This window comes from Leucopleurus acutus (assembly GCF_964270905.1).
Source record: "Leucopleurus acutus genome assembly, chromosome: 19".
NCBI classification, from domain to species: domain Eukaryota; kingdom Metazoa; phylum Chordata; class Mammalia; order Artiodactyla; family Delphinidae; genus Leucopleurus; species Leucopleurus acutus.
Window position 1 is genome coordinate 47,114,213 of NC_139161.1, and position 22,512 is coordinate 47,136,724.

The 22,512-nt window shown below is 44.2% G+C and overlaps 1 protein-coding gene across 1 annotated transcript in view; it reads left to right on the top strand.

Moving 5' to 3' along the window:
• Window positions 1–22,512, top strand: part of VPS53 (VPS53 subunit of GARP complex) — a 124,277-nt gene that overhangs the window by 74,130 nt on the left and 27,635 nt on the right. The window contains exons 14-17 of the mRNA XM_082859861.1: window positions 8,830–9,072; window positions 12,026–12,173; window positions 15,543–15,625; window positions 16,596–16,674. Coding sequence (XP_082715987.1) covers window positions 8,830–9,072; window positions 12,026–12,173; window positions 15,543–15,625; window positions 16,596–16,674 — 553 coding nt within the window. The remainder of the gene's footprint in view (window positions 1–8,829; window positions 9,073–12,025; window positions 12,174–15,542; window positions 15,626–16,595; window positions 16,675–22,512) is intronic.

The window sequence follows — 22,512 nt, forward strand, 5'->3', positions numbered from 1 at the left end:
GGCTCTGAGGAAAGGCCCGTAGCCTAAAGAACACACGCTTGGGAGGACCAGACAGTGGGTCACACAGGGAGGACAGCAGCTGTGAGAAAGTTCTTGAGGGGAGTTCTCGGGGAAAGCATTTAGGTGCTGAAGTCCAGTCCTTTTTTTTTTTTTTTTTTAATGCTTCTTTCAGTTTAGAACATTCTTGCTTCCAAGTATGTTTCAAGGGTAAACCATCAGCTTAAGAGAACATTTCAAATGGCTATTTGTGTCTTAAATGGAACATTATTGTTATTCAACTATTTGATTTTGTATCAATAGATTGCTTCTATTCTTTTCTTCCCTGATTACAAAATGCTTCATATGAAAACCCCAGAAAATTACCTTTGTAAAAGCGCTTCTACGTTAACAAAAACAACCTCCTCACCGCCCCCACCTCACACAGAAAAAGTTGCCTTGACGTTTTTTGTCTTGTAAAGCCCCAGTTTTCCTCCTGCTCTCTATCTATTGGGCTTGTGTCTGCAGGCGTGCAGAAGGGCAGTAGTTACTACTGCCGTTTAGTCCTTTGAAAACACCCTCTCTTCTGCATTCACAAAGTTTTCTCTCAGGATATTAATAGGACACCCTTACGGGGCCGGAAAAGGAGCAGCTCTTTGCCTGTTAGATGAACAGGTCTTGGAGCAGCCCACCCGTATGACTATTTTGGGACAAAGCCCTCTCTTCTCTTATCAATCCAAATTCTTATTTCTTAAAAGGCTTAAAAGCTATTGGGTCCAGGGTTTAAAGTGCACATCTGAGATAACCATGTACTTTCTCAAAACTTATCTGGTCTAAAGAGTCAGTTTTCTGAATTATCTGGTGTAATTCTGGGATCTACTCTTTTCGCATGGCCTTGATTCGTATAAAGCACACTCATTGTTCGTGAGACTTTGGGCAAAGAGCCAGCCCTCCCTTCCTTAGGGACTCTCCATTTCTGTATGAAAAATGCAGTGCTGGCCCCTCATCCTGCCGTCTGGCCTCGCTGGGATGTTTCCACAGCACTAGTGCAGTAGCGGAAGCTTCTCATAGGAGAACTGTGTAGGCTGTGCTGTTGTCGCTCCAGAATAAACAGCAAAAGCTTGAAGTAGAAAATAGAGTTCAAGAAATCCATTTCCTCATCTGTTAAAGGAGAGCATCAGACAAAATAATGCCTAAAGCAGCAGGTTATTAACCTCTTTTGAGTCATAGATCCCTCTGAGAACCCGATGAAAACCACAGGTCCTCTTGCCAAAAAAACATCCACATAAACCCACACGCTATCTTGAGCACAACTTCAAGGGGTTCTACAAAGCTCGTCCTCCCTTAAGTCAGAGAATCCTAAGACTGGGGAAGGAGCTCAGGTGGGGACTGATTTGGGACAAATTACTCCTCTTGTTGTAGTTCTGACTCAAAAATCTGCAAGGGAGGAAAATCTGAGACCATTCACAAGTTCCCCGATGACTGAGACCCAACCCAGGGTAGTGGAAAGAGCATAGGCCTGGGTGCCAGACAGACCTGGACTTGAGTCCGCGCTCTGCACTCACCAGCCTGGGGCCTTGAGCATGGCCCTAACCTCTCCGAGTTTATTTTGTGCTCTCTACGGTCAAGTGAATAACGCCCCCCTCACAGGATTAGCGGTGAGGAGTAAATGACATGACACGTTGTCACTCGGCACAAGTAAACAGCACTCGGGAACTGTGCCTGCCCTGCCCTTCCGGTGATCTTGTTCTGGACTGTGGTTGGGTGGCCTGCTTGGTGCTGCCAGCTAGCTCTCTGTGGGCTTGGCATGGGGTCCACTCTTCCGTCTCCCCAGCCTCCCACCTGCCCGGGGAGAGTCCTGGCAGCACCTGCCCCAGCCCAAAGCCCAGCCTTGGTAGGAGGACTGCGGCGCCGGTGCCCAGGGAGGAGGAGTGGGGATGTCCCTCGGCCACCTCTTAGCTGGCTGGGCTGAGCTGTCCTCCTGTGCTTTGAGCAGTTTTCTCAGTTTTTGTCTATGTCCAAGGAGGAAGTTAGTAGTGTCTCTTCTACTCTTGGGGATGTAGGCGTTTTCTTTGGCTGACTTGCAGGAGAGATTTCTCTCATAGGCACTTTCTTCACTCCGTTCAGTGACATTCTCAGTCCAAGAAATTATTAGGGACTCCATTTCTGCCCATTCTCCTGAGTTCCCTGTCATAGCTTTCGTTGAAATAGAGCCCGCCACCTCTTCTAGCTGGGTGAAGCCTAGAGTCTCTCTATAAACTAATGTTGCTTGTTGTTTGTTTTGAATTAATTTCAAACTTTCAGAAGAGTTCCAAGAATCGTACATAGAGCTCCTGTGTATCCTTCACCCAGGTTCCTCGATTAACAGCTGTCTCTCCCGCCTCTGACACACACACTGACAGACACACACATACTCATGGATATATGCACATACATGTTGTTTTTCCTGAGAGATTCAAATTCTCAAATTTCAGGCAAGATGCCCCATTACTCCTTAATATTTCAGTGTGTGTATCCTGTAAATAAGGACACAGTCTATGTAACCGTAGTACAAACCATCAAAATCAGGAAGGTAACATTGATGCAGCACTCCCATTAAATCCATAGACCCTATTCTCTTTCCCCATTTGCCCCAATCCCGTTTTTTATAGATCTCAAATCCATTCCGGGATCACAGGTTACATTTATTTGTCATGTCTCTTTGGTTCAATCCAGAAGAATAATCTATTCTTTCTTTATCTTTCATGACTTGGAAATTTTTTTAAATTAATTATTTTATTTTATTTTTGGCTGCGTTGGGTCTTCGTTGCTGCGCACAGGCTTTCTCTAGTTGCAGCGAGCGGGGGCTACTCTTCATTGCTGTGCGTGGGCTTCTCCTTGGTGGAGCACGGGCTCTGGGCACGCAGGCTCAGTAGTTGTGGTACACAGGCTTAGTTGCTCCACGGCATATGGGATCTTCCCGGAGCAGGGCTCGAACCCGTGTGCCCTGCATTGGCAGGTGGACTCTTAACCACTGCGCCCCCGGGGAAGTCCCACAACTTGGAAATTTTTGACACGTGTAGGCCAGTTACTTTGTGGAATGTTCCTCAGTCTGGTTCTGACTGTTGCTGGCTCATGATTTATGATTCATACAGAAGTGGCACCATGTTCTTCTCAGTAACTCTTGTCAGGAGATGCACGGTATCGATGTGTCCCACAACTTGTGCTGGTCAGTTTTACTACTTGGTTTAGATGGTATTGGCCAGGTTTCTCTATTAATTAATAAGTAATTAATAAGTGTTGATTAACCTTGAAACCATATAAATAGCCTTTTTCTCATCTTTCACTTACTTATTTTACCATCTGTTAATGACACTTGCCTGAATCACTTATTACTAAGATAGTTGCCAAATAATTATTTTTCTAATTCCATCATTTCTTCTACATTTATTCTGTTTTAAGAAACAGCCTTCTCTTTTCCCCATTTATTTGTATCAGCATGGACAGATTCCTATTTGTGGTTATAGGAATTTGGATTCCTATTTTATTCAATGGGTTATAGTCATTACTATCTTTTTTTCTTAACTTTATGCTCGAATAAATTTAGACCTACAGAAAAACTTCAAAAATAGTGCAGATTTCCCATATTCCCTCTCCCAAGCTCCCTTAGTGTTCACATCTTACATAACTGTAGTACAGTTATTATCAAAATCAGCTAGTAAACATTGGTACAGTACTATTCACTAAACTCCAGGTCTATTTGGATGTTACCAGTTTTTCCACGAATGTCCTTTTTCTCTTCCAGGATCCATCATTATTTGTTTTAATGCCCAAATTGTCCTGGTTTCGGCCCCTCCCAGCTAGTTTTCCATTCTTTTGCATGCCCCTAGCGTGTTTTGAGTACTTTCTTTCTGGCCCAACAAAATATACCAGGCTCGTCTTGTACTTTCCTAACCCAGCCCTGGAGTCATCCATTCTTCCAGGATCCCTCGTTCCTTTGGTGGGAAATGATATTTAGAAACTAAGTCTGCGCATTATATGTGTTCATTGCTGCTGGGGTGTCATGCTTCTGGGTCCTCTGAGCTGAGAGACCCAAGAAATGTATGTATGTGTATATCTACCTATCTATCTACTTTTGTACCTATTTATATATCAAAACCTGTGAGTCTATGCCAGTAACTCCAATTCTAACCTAACCTCAGGGTTTACTGGAGTGTCCCCGTCCCATGTCTGTAACCACCTTCTACAGCAGTGAGAAGCTTGGTTCCCAGGATCCTCCATGTATTACCTGCTCTATTTACCTGTGTGGAACCCATCTCCCAGCTGTGCTCAAGCCAGAGCTTGGCTCCCTGCTGGCCACACCAGAGCCAATTCCTCTGCCCCAACCACAGGGAAGGGATAGGGGTGCATATTAGTCGGCGCATCCTTGGATGAACAAGTTCTGTAACTTCCTGGGGGTCTTAAGCCGCTTTGCCCGTACTCACCTCCTTGCCCACTTTTTCTGGCTACCCTCTTCCTCCCCCAGAGCCATCACTCCTGTACTTTGCAGTTAGAATACTGTTTCTGTGAATGTCAGCTGCAGACCCACCAGAAGAAATGGCCTTGGTCATCCATACCTAAGCTTGGGGTGCAGTGTGGTTTTCCTTCTCACCGTGTTTTAATCTTCCCCTCTGCTGCCACCGCTCTGCAGTAGTCTTTATTCCTAGGTCGTTTTCTGTATCAGTGGAACTCCCAGCAGTATTTCACATGGTGCCCCCAAAATGCTTATACAGTTCTTGGGTTAAAAGCTCAAGCTACAGGGAAGAGGATAAAAGACACCATCTGCATCCATGACGTGTTTCCTTAAGCTGCAGAGAAAGTGAATCACACCAATAATCGTAATGCCATGTATCTGTATAGCGCTTTAGAGTTTTGAAATCAAAGCATCGGATAGTGGTTAGAGCTTGGCTTTGGAGTCAGACAGGCCCTAGTTCGAATTCCAGCTCTGATAAATTCTGTGGCCTAGGGCAAGTTATCTTATTTTTCTCAGCCTCAGTTTCTTCATTTATAAAACAGGGATACTAATGCCTTCCGCTCAGGGCTGTTGTGAGGATTAAGTAAGATTGTATTTATAATGTAGCCAGTGCAGTGCCTAGTCTATAGGCATATAGCCTAGTGTGAGAGAGAGACCAAAAAAAGTTTTTGGAACACAGCATGGAGGGTTAAAGGTATGAACAGTTTGCTGTGGGAATTCAGAGGTGTGTATGAACCTAACTGCAGGTCAGACTTTTCTCAGTCTATGTCTTCTGCCTCAGCCAACTCCTCTCCTTCTTCCCGTCCTCTCCCCCTCACACCGTGTTCTGTCCTTACTTCTGACTCGAGGCCTTTATTCTCTTGCCTGAATCTGCTGTGGAATTTTCTCTCCAGTTTCCTCTGTTATTTCCTTTGTCTAAAACAAATTGGTCATATTGTCCGTACTGCAAAACTAGCATTTTGTTGCCATCTTGAGATCTAAAGATCATAATCATGAAGGTCCTATCTCCCCCAATAGGTCACAGCCTCTAATGGACAGATGCTGTGTCTTTACCCCCCCCGCAGCACTGTAATCAGGACTTGACCCTTTTTAACCTTTTACTTGATTGTAATTGCTTTAGGGTATAAAAGGCGCATCCCTGTGATTCCATTCAACAGGTCAGCGCGCCCCGTGTTCCTTTCTCTAGTAGTCCTTCCTATAAGATCCTGCCAAAACTCAGGGTAGTGTTTGGTGCCTGGAAGAAATGGTAACCTTTGCTTTTTTTGTTGTTGGACTCATTTATATCTTATACTTGCTGCCCACAGCGCCTTATGCATACGAAGTGCTCCATCCATATTTGATTGGATTGCATCCCTTTTGCAAACTCACGAACTTTACCCGTTCCCATCCAGGTGACTTGTCCTCTTCTCTTCTGTGAAGGTATTGATTACTCGTTGTCTAGCGTCTCGTGTGGCATAGAAGCAGGCTGATGAAGAGCGCAAGATGGAAGTGGGGAGGGGTGGGTCACTCTGGTCTATTTCTCTTTCACGCCAGAGAACAATGTCAACAGTAACCCAAGAGACATTCTGCAAAATATGGAGATCTTTAGTGTTTGGTTTTTTTTAAAGAGGAAATTTTGTCTCTATTCTATGATCACAATTAATTTACAGTCTTACTCATCAGCTTGGCTCCGAAATAGGAGGTAGATGAGGAAGTATCCTGGCTTCAGCTTCCAGTGGCATTAGAGGAGTGGTTCAGGCAAAAATGCCTTGGAGCTCTCGCCCCTGTTTTGGTTGGCACTGTGGATTCGGAGGTTAGAGTCTCTCACAGGAAGACTCGAGAGGAACCCTCCCCTGCTGTTCTGTGCTCTCCTCCTGTGCACCAGCCCCGACCCTTCCACTCCCATCCCGTAGGAACAAAACGTGGAGGTTGATCCGCTGAGTACGTATTAGGCACCAACGTAACTGGGAGCTTAGCTGCACGCAGAAGCTTGAGGGCTGGGCCTCGGGGGAGCAGAAGTAGCGTAGACATTATCCCTGCTCTCAAGAATCTCACGATAACATACGTGACACAGAGAAGAAGATTCTGCCACTATAAAGCAAGCAGCTTTCACCTTCTCTGCCAACTTCAGCTCATAAGAAGTGACTGGCTACAGTGCTGTCTCAGGAAGGCTTCTGAAATTACCCTGGAGATCAGTGAGAAAGACACAGCCATTCCTGATGAGCATGGCCTACCACGGGCCCAGGATGGGAGAAGGTCAGCATGTTTCCTGAATAGTTGACACCCTCACACTGTATAATGAAGTGTTAAAAAAAAAAATAGTCGTCAGTGTGTTACAGATGACAGAAGTTGCAATTGAGATAGAGGATGGGTGTGAGTAGGAGTTATCTAGGTGCCTCCTGAGCTGAGCTGGGAGGGTGAGTGGACAGGTGGTGACGGGAGAGTCACCAGGGGACGCATCCAGGCAGATGCACAGAGTCAGGGATAGAGATGGAGCAGAGCGGCAGCTGAGGGGAGCCTGGCTGGAGCACGGGGTTGCTGTGGAGGAGACGTGGGAAATTAAATGGAAAGGTGAGACAAGAGGAGGGTGTGAGGAAGGAGGGTGGACACGCTGGAGCTTTCCAAGGTCAACTAACTCGCTCCTTCTCTGCTTGCTAACCGTCACCACCATCACAATGGACTGTCCTAGGCCTTAAGTTCTTTGAGGGCACAGTGGCTATATCTGGATGGAATAAACTTTCAATAAGAAAAGCTCTTGAGTAAAATGTCAATTTTCTCCTGTTCCTACTCATTAATAATGCATGTGGTTCTTGTCTTTTTCTTCTTGACTGTTATATAAATACAAAAAAACAAAACAAAAAACACAGCTGGATTCCTGTAGCCTTAGACAGCAACTAAAAAGATGCAAAATGTTAAGAGGGGTGGGAACACCCACCTCTCCCCCATTTTTCATAGAGCACAACTGTGCAGGGACCAATTAATATAGCCCTGCTGGATGTGAACAGTGATGACTCAGTGTGACTGAGGCAAATTCAGTGATGTTTGAATGGGAAATGGGAGAAAGTTGCAACCATCCTCATCACCGTGACCTGGGGCAAGCCTGGAGCGGCTCAGTATTTTCTCTCCTCCCAAGATTTCTTACACCTTTGATTTTGGAAGTTGTTCAGAAGAAACTGCATTAAAGGAGAAAGAAAGCATTAGACTGTTTCTTTCCAGTTTCTCTTTGTTTAGTTGTCTGTCTGCTGGGTACCTTTAGGTTAATGATATCTAAATATTTGCTGACATCGTAACGTTTTTGTGTTTGAGGAGGTGGTAGGGTAGATGGGTAAAGGCATGAGGTTTAGAGCCAGGCTGCTTGGGTTTTAGTCCTGGCGCCTCCACCCTCTGGCCGTATGACTTTGGACAAGGTCCTTTAATTTTCTGCACCTCGCTTTTTGAAAAGGAGGATAGTTTTAGTCCCTACGTCATAAGGTTATTGTGAAGATTAAGTGAAGTTCACGTATAAAGACTCTTACAAAGAGCTGACATGGTGCCTGGTATACCATAAGTGTTCAGAAAATGAACACTGTCATTATTTAGGGTTTCCATTTGTGGAAAGGGGAACTGGTACTGATAAGGTAGTAGGACCAGTGCACACACTTAAGCGGTAGATTCTAGGCTCAGCTCTGCCACTAAATCGTGTGACAAACTTTCTGGGCCTTATTTTTTTTCATCTCTTAGAGGGTCCAATAACACGTTATCTTTCTCCCAGGGGTTTGGGGTCAAATGCGATCATGAAGTGCCTTGAAAAGTATAAAACAGCACAAATGCCAAATTTTATCACTGCTGTTGTTGTAGGAGTGGTGGTGGTAGTTAATGATGATATTGATAAAAATGGATCCAGGTTCTAAAAATGTTTTAAGTTAATTACTTTTTATTGAGGTACAGTTGATTTACAGTATTGTATTAGTTCCCAGTATATAGCAAAGCAATTCAGTTATTTTTTTCAGATTATTTTCCATTATAGGTTATTATAAGATATTGAACATTGTTCCCCATGTTACACAATAAATCCTTGTTGCTTATCTGTTTCATATATGGTAGTGTGTATCTGTTAATCCCATACTCCTAATTTATCCCCCCCGCTTTACCCCTTTGGTAACCATACATTTGTTTTCTATTTTTGCGAGTCTTTCTGTTTTGTAAATAGATTCATTTGTATTGTTTTCTAGATTCCACATATAAGTGATATCATCTAATATTTGTCTTTCTCTGTCCGACTTACTGAAACGGGTCCAATTTTAAATGTAAAAAGCATGAGGAGTGATCGCCTCGCGGCAGTCAAGCACGTTTGTTTTCTCTTTCTTGAAATAAAATAACGTTTCATGTTTTCTTCCTCCCAGAAACCTTGGGGAGCTGATAGATCGGTTCGTGGCCGATTTCAAAGCCCAGGGGCCACCTAAGCCCAACACGGACGAGGGGGGCGCCGTGCTCCCCAGCTGCGCCGACCTCTTTGTCTACTACAAGAAGTGCATGGTGCAGTGCTCGCAGCTCAGTACCGGGGAGCCGATGATCGCCCTGACCACTATTTTCCAGAAGTACCTCCGAGAGTACGCCTGGAAAATCCTCTCTGGCAACCTGCCCAAGTGAGTCCTGTTCTTCCTGGTCTGACCGGAGAAGTGAGATTCTGAATATACCTAAGTATGGAAATCTTTAAGGAAATCCGCCCTGAAGCTGTTCGCTAAACTGCCAAGAGTATCAGGGAGGAAAACACCCTTATGGAGTTCCCAAGGGTCTGAGACTGTTTCCTCTCAAATGGGATTCCACAGCTGATCAGGACCGCCAGAGGAAATCAGTACTGCCACGCTGGCCACTAGCATAGGTCAGATCCTGCCACGGTGGACTCAGGGGAGTCAGTCCCATTATAGACGTGCTTAGTTTACATGGATTCAGTGATAGGTACTTGGCAAAAGAAGTGGGGTGGTGGTAGCAATGACTTTTGAACAGCAAGGGCAGTTTCATTCAGGCCAAAGTCTCTCTTATGGAGTGTGTATCTTGCTCTCCTGGGTTGAGTCTAATGTTTAAAGATGTGGTAGGATTGGGGGAAAGGTGGTTGCATAGCATAGCTCCTAATTATAGCGACTTCACTCTGTTCTTCTGGGGCATTAAAATATTGTTATATAGCTTATTACTTGAAATAAATGGATTGTTCGACTAGAGTTTTAGAGATATTTTGGTTATATAGCAATTTCTATTGTAATAGAATATGATCTGAAGCAATGCTTCAGAATCCAGTAATTATAAATCACTCCCATAGCTAAATTCAACAGTGTGGAATTTAGTTTCTGTCACTGTCACTAAAATGTGTCATATATAGGAGTTTTACATAATTGGGAGGAAAGAAACATAAAATCCCTTCGCTCTACAAGAGATTTGAAGTAACAGACATGTTTTACACATGAGAATTTCTTAGAATATGATAAACATTATTTTTAAATTTTTGATAACTTTTATCCTGATTTTCAAAATACTGCAAGTTTGTTATAGTTTATAAAACACAGAAAAGCACAAAGATGAAGATAAAAATCACCACCCAGTGAAAACAGGTTTAACTTTTCAGTATACATTTTTCTGTTCTTTCTTTATGTGTGTAATGTGTGTGACTGAATGCTTCTGTTTATTTGTTTAACAGGACTGGACTATAGTGCTTATAGTTTTATACCCTGCTTTGTCATGATGTGAGCATTTTGCCATGTGTATTAGTCAGTGTCACAGCAGGAAACAAGTGGTACTCAGCTGGGATATTATTACTAAAGCCACTGTTCACAGAAATGGGGGCAGGTGAAAGGAACCAAGGGAGGATTCTGAAGCATCCAAACTCTAGTGGGTAATTGTTACTACTTTAAAACTCACGTGACAGCTAGGGCTGTGGACAAAGGGCTGCCTAACATAAACTGTAGTCATAGGGGCCACGGTCACTGCCAGGACCACACTGAAGCAGAGGGAGCAGGAAGGCTAGTTGTTACTCTGACTTCTCTCTCCTCAACCTCTCTGACTTCCTATAGCCTCTGCTGATGGCTGAAACCAACAGGAGCCCAGGGGGCTGGGGAGCCTGGGTGAAAAGTCTGCAGAGGTCAGTCTCCCAAGCGGTGAAAAGGGAAGAGAAGAGCAGAGAACAGTCAGCACAGTAAAAATATTCAAGACACTTTTTTTTTTCCAGATTTTTTTTTTTATGTATGTATGTATGTATGGCTGCATTGGGTCTTTGTTGCTGTGTGCGGGCTTTTCTCTAGTTGCGGCAAGCGGGGGCTGCTCTTCATCGTGGTGCGCGGGCTTCTCATTGTGGTGGCTTCTCTTGTTGCGAAGCACGGGCTCTAGGCGCATGGGCTTCAGTAGTTGTGGCTTACCGGCTCTAGAGCACAGGCTCAGTAGTTGTGGCGCACGGGCTTAGTTGCTCCGCGGCATGTGGGGTTTTCCCGGATCAGGGCTCGAACCTGTGTATCCTGCATTGGCAGGCGGGTTCTTAACCACTGCGCCACCAGGGAAGCCCCGTCAAGACACTTTTAATGATGCTATGATGTTCCCACATACCGAAGGCCCTCAGCTAACTTCTGAGATTTCTTATTAATCATTCTCTTAATTGACCATTTATGTTGGGTTCAGTATTTTGGTATTTTAAATAACATTCAGAAGAGCATCCTTGAACAGAAGTAGAACTACTGGGTCAAAGAGTCTGAACTTTTTTTAAGCTCCTGAAAAATACCTCCAAAAAAGTTGTACAATTTAAAGCTCCTAACCCGTAGTGGAAGAGACAGCCAGTGTCCTCATACCCTTATAAGTACTAGAAATTAAGATGTTTTCAAATCTTTGATTACCTAAGACTGGGAAGTTTAGGTGTGTGTGTGTGTGTGTGTGTGTGTGTGTGTGTGTGTGTGTGTGTGTGTGTGTGTGTGTGTGTTTTAAAGGAAAATTTTCTCTTATTTTTAAGGTAAATATCATTGATTTCTGTCTTCTTAAAAAATAGACTCTCACAGTTGAAATTTTATTTATAACTGCAGGAAGTTATTTTAAAAACTGCTTTTTTATTTTTTGTGATTACATGATTCGATCAGTAGGAAGAGATGACGTGCTTTTTTGTTTCTTGAGGCAGTCAGGCCTTTGGCCAGGAACCATGTCTTAACATTCACTTCTGAACCCCTCCACAAGCACGAAGACAAGCTCCCATGCAGAATTTTCTTAACTGAGAGGAACAGTTGGGGAACCAGCTTTTGCACCACACATGACTCTGAATGAGCTGTACAGATCAGGAAATGCCACGCTAAGCAGAGAGGCCGCTCAGCAGAGCAGAGTCATTGTAGTTAACGTGACTGATGGCTGGCTCACTGTTGGGATCGTCGCTTCCTATTTCTGATGGTCAGAGAATTTAAACAAATGACAGTCAAGGTCAGGTCACTCGGAAAGGGCCTCATTGTGTGTGGATTTGTTTGGGCCACGTCCAGCCTCTCCTTCCCCTGTTTCTTTGTCTTACAACGTGCAGTTTCCGGGTCAGGAAGCAAATGAGGAGTCCTGGCCTGACTGGTCCCTATGCCTTTTCCTCAGAACCACAAGCAGCGGCGGTGGGTTGACCATCAGCAGCCTCCTCAAGGAAAAGGAGGGCTCAGAAGTGGCCAAGTTCACCCTGGAGGAGCTCTGCCTCATCTGCAGCATCCTGAGCACTGCAGAGTACTGCTTGGCCACCACCCAGCAGGTGAGCCGCCCGGGCTGCCCTTGGGCCACCTCCTCCTTTTCCTGGGCCGCCTGGGCCACTTAGCTCAGTGGGCAAGAATATGGGCCCCAACGAGGCCACACACAACCTTGGGCAGAACAGCTGGTCTCCCACAGGGGAAAACTCGAGGTCCAGCCAGGGGACGGCTCAGGCAGCCCCCTTGCAGAAGGACCTTGTTAAAAGGAGACTGGACAAGAAAGTATGACTGGTCTCCTCCCCAGAGCTGTGTAAGCTACTCAAAGAGCATGACGTGCCCTCTTGAAAATAGGTCAGTAGCCCTGTCTCCCGCGTGCTAAAAGCAGTTACAGTCGTAGTGGTGGTAGGCCCCAGCCTTGGTGGTGATGAGTCACAACCAGTGATTCCATTCTCAGGAGTGTTACCAGGCTCACTGAAAATCCTCTGGGCTTTTATGTGTCTCCTGAAATGTATGGAGCATATTCTCAATCTGCAGAAACAAATAACCATTGTCTGGATGCTGACGTTCAGGAACTGGGAAGCAGGAAAGGGTAATGTCTCTGCTGGAGCTCCCATTAGCAGAAGGAAGACCAGAAGAATTTTCCTTTCAGCCTTAGATGTGGGATTAGAAGTTCCTTTCCACATTTCCAACCCTGCCAACCCTTCCCTTTGGACTTCTGTGAGAGAATACATTTCCATTTTAAGCCACCAAGTTTGTAGTAATTTGCTACGGCAGCGTTAGGAAACTAATCATAGGAGTCAGCCTGAATGAACTCTACTGGTCAAAGATGAGACATACAAGTATCAGTGAGAATATTAGCTACAGTCGATTGTAAACATCAAATATGTTTAAATCCATTTGGTTATAATGATTTTTAAAATTCACTTATCACCTTGGAAGATACTAAGAAACCACTGGTATGAATTGAATACTGGTAAATAAAGGAAAAGTTCTTATCCTGCCTTTCCTATCTGACTTGTACCTCAGGATAACCAAATCACAGACAATGGGAAGTATATTTTTATAGCAGATTTTCAGTTCATAAATGAAGAAGAAAAGATATTGAATTCAAATATCATTCTTTTATACTTCTTAATGGAATAATAGATCTGGGCATTGACCATCAATGGCTGCTGACATTACAAAAAGAGAGACAACCAAACATCATGTTATCTCCTGATGGAAGTACACAGCACTATCATGAAGGAGTTTTCTTTTTTTTTACTCTCTTTCTTTCTTTTTCTTTTTCTTTTTTTTTTTTTTTTGTTGGTGCTGTGTGACTTGTGGGATCTTCATTCCCCGACCATGGATTGAACCCCGGCCACGGCAGTGAAAGCGCCAAGTCCTAACCACTGGACCGCCAGGGGATTCCCATGAAGGAGTTTTCTTTAAAAGAGAAAAATCTGAATCTGATCAAGCTTTTACATCAAGCTACAGTTTACAGGAAATACAAGGGATAGAGGAGCATGCTAATTAGTACCTTGTGGATACAATCAATGAGATCAAACTATGAGAAAATCTACGGGGCAAACAACCTAGTTTCCTTAAGAAAAAATCACAGGGGTTTGGGGGGGGGGGGTTGCAAAAAGAAATGGAGGGAGAAACCAAAGAGACTTGAGAATCCAAGCAATGAAGAATTGAAAAATAATACTTAGAAAACAATGCCAATAATGTGTCAATATCGGTTCATTAATTGTAACACTTTTACGCTTAACACCTGCATGGGGTGTGCCATTCCCTCCTTCAAGAGATCTTTATGAAGCACTGCTTATGTACCAGGCATTGTATTTGGTATTAATTCACAGAGGTGAACAGAGTAGACAAATTTCTTACTGTCATGGAACTTAGAACTAATAAAGGAACCAGATAATAAATAAGTAAGGCAAGATGTAACCTCAATTTTGTTCTAAGTGCTGGGAAGGAAACAGATGTTGCAGTGCTACTTAGGGAGTTGCCTACTGAGGTAGAGTAGTCAAGGAGGGCCTCCTGGAGGAGGTGATATTGAAGCAGAGACCTGAGGGGTGGGAAGGAGACTGCCAAGTGAGGAGCTTGGAAGGGATGGGCAGTGGCGGGGGGGGGGGGGCTGGCAAAGCAAAGGAGCTGGCTAGGATGGGGGAGCAGAGAGTGCTTCGGAGAGAGGAAGTAGGACGCGTGAAGGCCCTGAGGGGGAAAAGACCCGGTGTCTTCCAGAACCTTAAGAGGTCGGTATAACTGAAGCCAGGCGGACAAGGGGGAAAGCAAGATGCGGGCCCTGAAGCTAGACAGGACCCAAATCATAGTTAGAAGTTTGGATTTTATTTTCAGTGTTAACAGGGAAAGGCCGCTAGGGAGTTGAAGCCTTGAGAGCCTGCGCTGTAATTTTTCTCCTCAATCCCTTATAAACGTGTAGATTGTTTCCAGTTTTTCACTAATATAAACGACAGCAGAATGTGAGCTTTATGAGAAGAGGATCTTATCTGTTTTTTTCACCAGCTAACTCCCTTATGCTATGACAGAGCCTGGCACTCTATTTAGAATAGACACTCAGTAAATATTGGTTTAATTCATGAATGCTGCAAAGAACACGTGTGCATCTCCGTACCTTGTTCTCATTACTCGTTGAAATATCTTTCGAGATGCGAAATCGCCGGCCGAAAGAGTGTGTATATTTAAATGTTTGCCTTTTAAATAAGTTGCCTTCCCAAAAGGTTACATTAATTTACCCATTCCTAGGAGTCACTTTTAAATCTAAGACAAAACATTCTCTATTCTTAGAGTTTCTGTAATAAATAGGTTTAGGGATGCTAGGTGAAGCAATTCCCAGGATGTTTTGAGGTATTTACAATTCCCGGTCAGTTGTATTTTTCTTCGAGGCTGCTGGAGCGTGGCCAGCGTTTCTCCCCCCTTGGCTGTAGGATGATGCCGGCAGAAACTGTGTTTCTTTTGTTTATTTTGGTATCCCTCAACACCTTAACGCGGTGGGTGGCCCAGCCCAGCGCTCAGGGAATAATTTACCTGATTTTATTGCGACCCACCACTGGAGGCTTCCAGTGTTGGTGGGTAAGCCAGCAGTTCACGAGGCAGGGAGTATCCTAAAAATGGGGATCTGTTTAAATTGTCAGTGTGTCGTGAGAACCAAGTACAGTGCAGGGCCAAAGGGCACAGGCTCTGGAGGAAGTTTGATTCCCAGCCCTACCACTCACTGTCCTGGGTAGGGCATGCCTCCATCTTCTCATATATCAAAGGAGGATCATAATAGAATCTTCCTTACAGGGCAGTGAAAACTAAATGAGTCCATACACGAAAAGTGCCTGGAATTATACCGGAATCCTCACACTCAGTAAATGTTAAGTATTGTTACGTTGCTCCTTCCTATAAGCATTAAGTATGTCGTTCTCTCTGTTACTCTCTAACAGCTGGAAGAGAAACTCAAGGAGAAGGTCGACATAAGTCTGACTGAACGAATCAATCTGACTGGAGAAATGGACACATTCAGCACGTATGTACTCGCGCGCCTGCTCGAGGCCCGCCTTTCCCCCTGCACGGAGCAGCGTGTCTCAGGCCGTCAGCGTAGGTTACTACAGAACCTGAGAAGTTTCCAGGGCCTTCTGTTGGATCAGGATTATTTTCTCCACCAGCCACCAAGGAGCCTTAGAAGTTGGTGCAGCTGCCCCCCATCCCGCCTCCTCAAATACAATCATTTTTAGCTTATGGGGGCTTTATTGTTGCACTATCTAGAATAACAAGAGAAAAGAAATCCCCCCTTGGCCATCCCTGCAGGAAGGTCAGGTCCAGGGCCTCCTATCTGACCCGCTAAATCTACAGAGAGCCAGCCCCACCTCCAGTGTTTCAAGGGTATAAAGGGTGAGCAGCCTGATTTTAGCCACTGGGGGACGGGGGAGGGCAAGTGTATTTGGGGTGGAAGAGTGTCTGTCCAAGGAGTTCAGCCTGTAAAGCCTTCTTGAAACAGTTATTGCCCTGGTGCTACCTGGCAGGATTTTGTCCTGGTCGTTAAATGAGATTTGGGAAAGCCAAGCTTCTGCTTTCACATCAGCCACTTACTGAGGAAAAGTCCAAATTCTCTTCTTAGGTCATTTTCTGTCAACTTCCCCCCAACCCCCGCAAGATCTGATTTAAACATTTTGGGTAAACGGGTCCTTTTGGAGGAGGTAGCAAAGAGGAATTCTGGGTGTAGCAACTGGGGAGACGAGCCGTGGAATCTGGTGTCCTGACTGAGTAGGAACACATCCAAGTGAGACCAGGACACACAGCAAGAAGGAGGGCGGAGCCAAAACACTCCTCCTTGTCATTCATTCCTTTCTGAAATGAAACTCAAGTTTTTCTGAGGAAATGGTGCATCTAAGTTTTACACAGGTGCCTGAAACATTTGGAAGGGGCTGTGTCGGTCAGTCGTTCGTTCACAGTTCACTTTTGTAAGCTGTGCCCACAGTAGTGTGTTTGATTTGCAGTGTCATCTCCAGCAGCATTCAGCTGTTGGTTCAGGATCTCGATGCTGCCTGTGACCCCGCCCTGACAGCCATGAGCAAGGTAAGCTTTCAGGAAGTGCTTCTTCCTGAATGTCCAAGAGTGACCCCAGGTGGTTTCTCCCTGCCCTGCCTGTAGCTCCTGCAGGCTCTTCAGTGCTTAAAGCACCACTTGGGAGGAGAACGGAGCCCTCCAGGAGTTTGCTAAAGCACTCAATTGATCTTGCACCTGAAGTCAATTGCCTGTCCTTTGAGAATGAGACGGGGAGCAGGTGTGTTTCCTAAGTTTGAAGGAGAGTTTGCTTTTTCTTTTAAAATCGTTTTTATTTATTTATTTATTTTTGGCTGCGTTGGGCCTTCGTTGCTGTGAGCGGGCTTTCTCTAGTTGCAGCGAATGGGGGCTACTCTTCATTGCAGTGCACAGGCCTCTCACTGCAGTGGCTTCTCTTGTCGCGGAGCACGGGCTCTAGGCGCACGGGCTTCAGTAGTTGTGGCACGAGGGCTCAGTAGTTGTGGCTCACGGGCTCTAGATCACAGGCTCAGTAGTTGTAGCTCACGGGCTTAGTTGTTCCGCAGCATGTGGGATCTTCCTTGACCAGGGCTCGAACCTGTGTCCCCTGCATTGGCAGGCGGATTCTTAACCACTGCTCCACCAGGGAAGTCCGTGAGGTTGCCTTTGATCAGCATCTGACACGTGCCGAAAACCCTTCGTGTGGCGGCAGTCACTTCAGACTCATTTTCATTCCTGCCCACTGAGAAGTTTTTCCGACTCTCTCTGCGCTCTCGTGCAGGTGCAGGATCATTTGATCAGGTTGCGGACCCTGGTTTTCTAATATCGTGGTGGCCCGTCAGTCAGCCCTCAGTCCACAGGCCCCTCCTTTGGCGCTTATCACGTGCAGCTTCATGTTGCTCTTTGGCTTTTACGTGCCTGTGTCTTTTCTTCCTAAAAGAAAATCAATTCCTTAAGTTCATGGACCACATAGAATAGAGAAGACTCATACTTGTTGATTAATTAAGTTGGAAATAGGCAATTCTTCATTTATTTCTAAGCCAAATAACACGAAGTTGCCCACTCTTTGAATCTTCTAGAGCAGGGGTCGGCAGACTACAGCCAGTGAGCCAAATCTGGTGTGCTGCCAGATAAAGTTTTATTGGAACACGGCCACGCTCATTCATTTATATATTATCTATGGCTGCTTTTGTGCTACAACGGCAGAATTAAGTAGTTGCAACTGAGACTAGATGACTCGCAAAGCCTAAGATATAAACAGTCTGGCCCTTTACAGAAAAAGTTTGCCAATGCCTATTCTAGAATCGTAGACTCTTGGAACATTCTTACAAATTCTAGAGAAAGAACTTCTCTGGGGCATACTGACCAGTAGCAGAGTAGAACACTGGCTTCGGAATCAGACAGACTTAACTGTCCTCATTTTTCCTTTGGGCGTGTTAAGCAAGTAACAACCTCTCTGGGCCCAAGTTACCTCATCAGTATGTGAAATGCCAGGATCTGCCTTCTGAGGAGAGTGACTGGTCTGGTGCCAATAACCGTTAGTCCTCTTTCCCTCTTGTCAGGAGTGGCCGTGTCACAAGGTTGTGTAAACACACATTTGCTGTGAATTTGGTTTTGTAATAGATTGTAAATATTTAACAAAAATAGGGCTAAGACCAAAACTTAAGCTTTGGAGTTTTATGGTGCTCAGTGGGGAGTCCTGAGTAGCTGATGTCACAGAGTTTCCATTCAAAAGACCCTTCCTTCCACCAATCAGATATGGATGTGTATTTCCAGCATCCAAGTGTTTACAAGCAGAATACTCCAAGCAGGCAAAGGGAGACTCACTCATTTTCTGAAAGGAACGTGACTCTGAAGATTGGTTTTGTGGGTTCTGATTATCCCCTCGCTGCTGGGGAACGCTCCCTACATCCTGAACATGATCTGTTCCGGCTGCCATCTCTCCTGCACTGCCACACACTTTCGATTGGAATGCAGCTGGCGAAAGAATTTTTACATTTACCAAAGGAAGAGTGGATTTTTCTTTTTCAGTAAAATAACAGTTGTAGGGGGTTTAACACTCCAGGTGTTGCTTATATGAACTGTCAGTTCATTAGGTGGATTTCCCTCAAACTGCCCCCACCACCCATCTCTCCACCATACCCACACCAGCAAACACTAACAGAGACCATACCTCCAGAATCTTTTGTTTACATCATAGGAAAACCACAGATGTGGGAAGGCAGCAGCTGGGAGGCCGTTACTCTTTGTCTGAGTCTTCTGGAGTTCTAGCAAAATGAAATCCATGTGATGAAAATGACCAGATATAAACAAGCCAAGTGGTCACAAACCGATTAAACAAATACCCTCTGTTATTTGTGCCTGCCTTCTGTTCTGTGTAGTTTCTTCTAGGATTTTTTAAAACTTTTGTTTTGTGATAATGCTTATTCCTGTCTGTGATTCCATCATTTTTGCTGCTAGTTGAACAGTTCATTTCAGACTCTACCCAGCACGGTGCTGGGAGTCCCAAGGCTGGGAAAGATGTGGACCTTATTCCAAGGTGCTTAGATTCCAGAAAGCGTGGGGTAAGAGATGTGTGAGATGAGGGGGGTTAAGGTGTGAGGAAATCAGTACCAGAAGTACAGAATACACCCTTCTCAAAGGAGGAGAGTTCAGGACTTCCCTGGCAGTCCGGTGGTTAGGACTCCGAGCTTCCACTGCAGGGTTCGATCCCTGGTTGGGCAACTAAGATCCCATATGTTGCGCTCGCACGCCCGTGCAGCGTGGCCAAAGCAAAGCAAAACAAACAGACGAAAAAAGAGGAGAGTTCACATCCAGGTGGGGAAGCAAAGAAAGCCTTCTTAAGGAAGTAGCATTTGAAACAGACCACCAAGGATGGCAAAGTTTTGAACAGATTTGTGATTAGGAGGGCATTCTGAGCTGAGTGACAACATGAACACAGGTTTATAAAGTTAGGAAAGCTCAGCACCTTGTCAGCATTGCCAGTCTCCTTACACATCTTTGGAATTCCACAGAGCACTCTGGGTGTGCTTGTACCTACATAGTCAAGGCTGGAAACAGGGCTGCCCTTGAGGAGCTTATATTCTGGTGGGGCAAAAACTTAGAATAATTGATGCTGTAAATTACTATTTTATAAATGGTGAGAAAATGAGCATTGGGCTCGCCAAAGTGGAGCGGTGTCGTCAGATGATTCTGAGTTGAGGGAAGGAGGCTTCTTTGGCAAGATGGATTGAGCCAAGAAACTGAGTTATGTCATCCTCCTGCGAGGAGACCTCCTTCTCATGGAAGGCACCCCATGATCTCCTTGGTTAGCATACTGGGCTTTTATGATTTGTCCCTTCACTACCTTGTTGGTTCTGCCACTCCTGTGTGTATAACTATACTCCAGCCTCCGAGCCACTTTTCTTTCTCTGAATGCATTACTTTTTTTGTGGCTTCCACACCTTTTCTCATTCTGTTCTTTCTGCCTAGAATTCTCTTTCCACCCTTGTCTGCCCAATTAGCTCACCCTTTAAAATCCAGTTCAAATGTCTGCCTGCTTTTAGAAAATTGAGGTATAATTCACATACAATAAAATTCATCCTTTTAAAATGTATAATTCGGTGGAACCACTACCACCGTCTAATTCCAGGACATCTTCATCACATGAAAAAGAAACCCCATACTCGTTAGCAGTCACTCCCCATTTCCCTGACGGTCACTAATCTACTTTCTGTCTCTAGGGATTTGCCTATTGTGGACATTTCACATAAATAGAATCAAACAGTATGTGGCCTTTTGTGACTGGATTTCTTCACTTAGCCTAATGTTTTCAATGTTCATCTATGGGGTAGCATGTATCAGTACTTCACTCCTTTCTATGGCTGAATAATACTCCCTTGTATATGGTTAAACCACATTTGGTTTATTCACTGATCAGTCAATGGACATTTGGATTGAGTCCACTTTTTAACTCTTATGAGTAATGCTATGAATATTCATGTACATGTTTCTGTGTGAATATGTTTTCAATTCTCTTGTATACATACCTAGGAGTAGAACTGCTGGGTCATCTGGTAGCTCTACATGTAACGTTTGAGGAGCTGCCAAACTGTTTTCCACAGCAGCTGCACCATTTTACATTCCTACCAGCAATGAGTGAAGGTTCTCATTTTTCTATATCAACACTCATCAACACTTTAAAAAAAAAATTATAGCCATTCTAGTGGGTGTGAAGTGGTATCTCATTGTGGTTTCAACTTGTATTTGCATTTCCCTGATGACTAACACGTTGAGCAGCTTCTCATGTGCTTATTGGACATCTGTATATCTTCTTTGAAAAAATGTCAGTTCAACTCCTTTGCGCATTTTAAAATTGGGTTGTCTTCCTATTGTTGAGTTGTGAAAGTTCTTTTTATAGTCTGGATACTAGACTCCTTGTCAGATACATGAATTGCAGATATTTTCTCCTTTTCCATGTGTTGTCTTTTTACTTTCTTGATCATGTGCATTGAAGCACTAAAGTTTTAAATTTTGATGAAGTCCAATTTTTGTATTTTTTCTTTTGGTGCTTGTGCTTTTGGTGTTACACCTATGATACCATTACCTAATCCAAAATTATGAAGATTTACACCTATATTTTCTTCTAAGTATTTTATAGTTTTAGCTCTTACATTTAGGCCTTCAATCCATTTTGAGTTAATTTTTGTATATGGTGTGAAGTAAGGATTCAGTTTCATTCCTTTGCATGTAGATGTCCAACTGTCCCGGTACCATTTGTTGAAAAGACTGTTTATTCTTTACCCATTGGGTGGTCTTGAGACTCTTGTCAAAAATCAGTTGACCATAAGTACATGGGTTTATTTCTGGACTCTCAATTCTGTTCCATTGATCTGTATGTCTTTCCTCATGCCAGTACCACACTGTTCTGATTATTATAGATTTGTAGTAAGCTTTAAAATCAGGAAGTATGCATCTTCCAATTTTGTTCTTTTTCAAGATTGTTTTGGCTATTTTGAGTCTTTTCCAATGTCACCATTTTTTGTCTCATCCAGAGTGTTTTCCTCCCTCAAGACACCGCGGCACCTATACTAACTCTCTACTTTGTTGTACAATTATTTTTATATCTATGTCCCACCCCCGTTAAGCTTTGAACAACTCATGGGCGGTGTCTTACTCATTTTTTGATCTCCACAGCACAGCACAGTTCAAAGTCTCCGTGAATGACTTTGAAAGTAAAAAAGACAGGAAGAACAAAAGTTTGTAGACACCCATTTGACCAAAGAATGGTGACAAAGTAAGACATAGGTAGTAACTCTCCTGAACAGATTTAGCTGGGTAGAGCTGGTAGACATAGGTTAGGAAACTTGGGCATCTTTATTGGAAACGGCAGGATTGTAGACTCCCGGAAGCCTCCAGGCTCATCCAGGTGCTGTTGAGGATGATGTGATGCTCCTGGATGGCACTTAATAGCAGGGCTTCTTTCTTCAACAAGGAGCATCCTGGAGCTGATTGAAGAAAAGTCAGAAATAGGAAATGCCCACATCTAGCTATTAGCTTCCCAGCTGTGGGCAAGAGCCCTGCTGCTGGAAAAGGAGAGGAGAACACAGAGGGGCAAAGTTTGGTAGAAAATCCACAGGAATGTCTTTAAACAGGCCAGGCCCACATGGAGGGAGTGAAATATGAGGAGAGTTTAGTGGTTTCTCTGAAACTGTAACCTAGAGATTACAGTAGTGTTGATGTTAAGTTATGTCAAAATTACCTTTCAGACCACTTTCCCCTCCCATATTGCGTTATTCTCTTAGATGAGCTCTGTGAGATTATAGTAAGTTGCGCTTACCAGGAATCAGCACCCAAAGGCATTATCTCATTTAATTCTGACAAATATGTAAGGTACCTGTGTTAGTTCCTTCT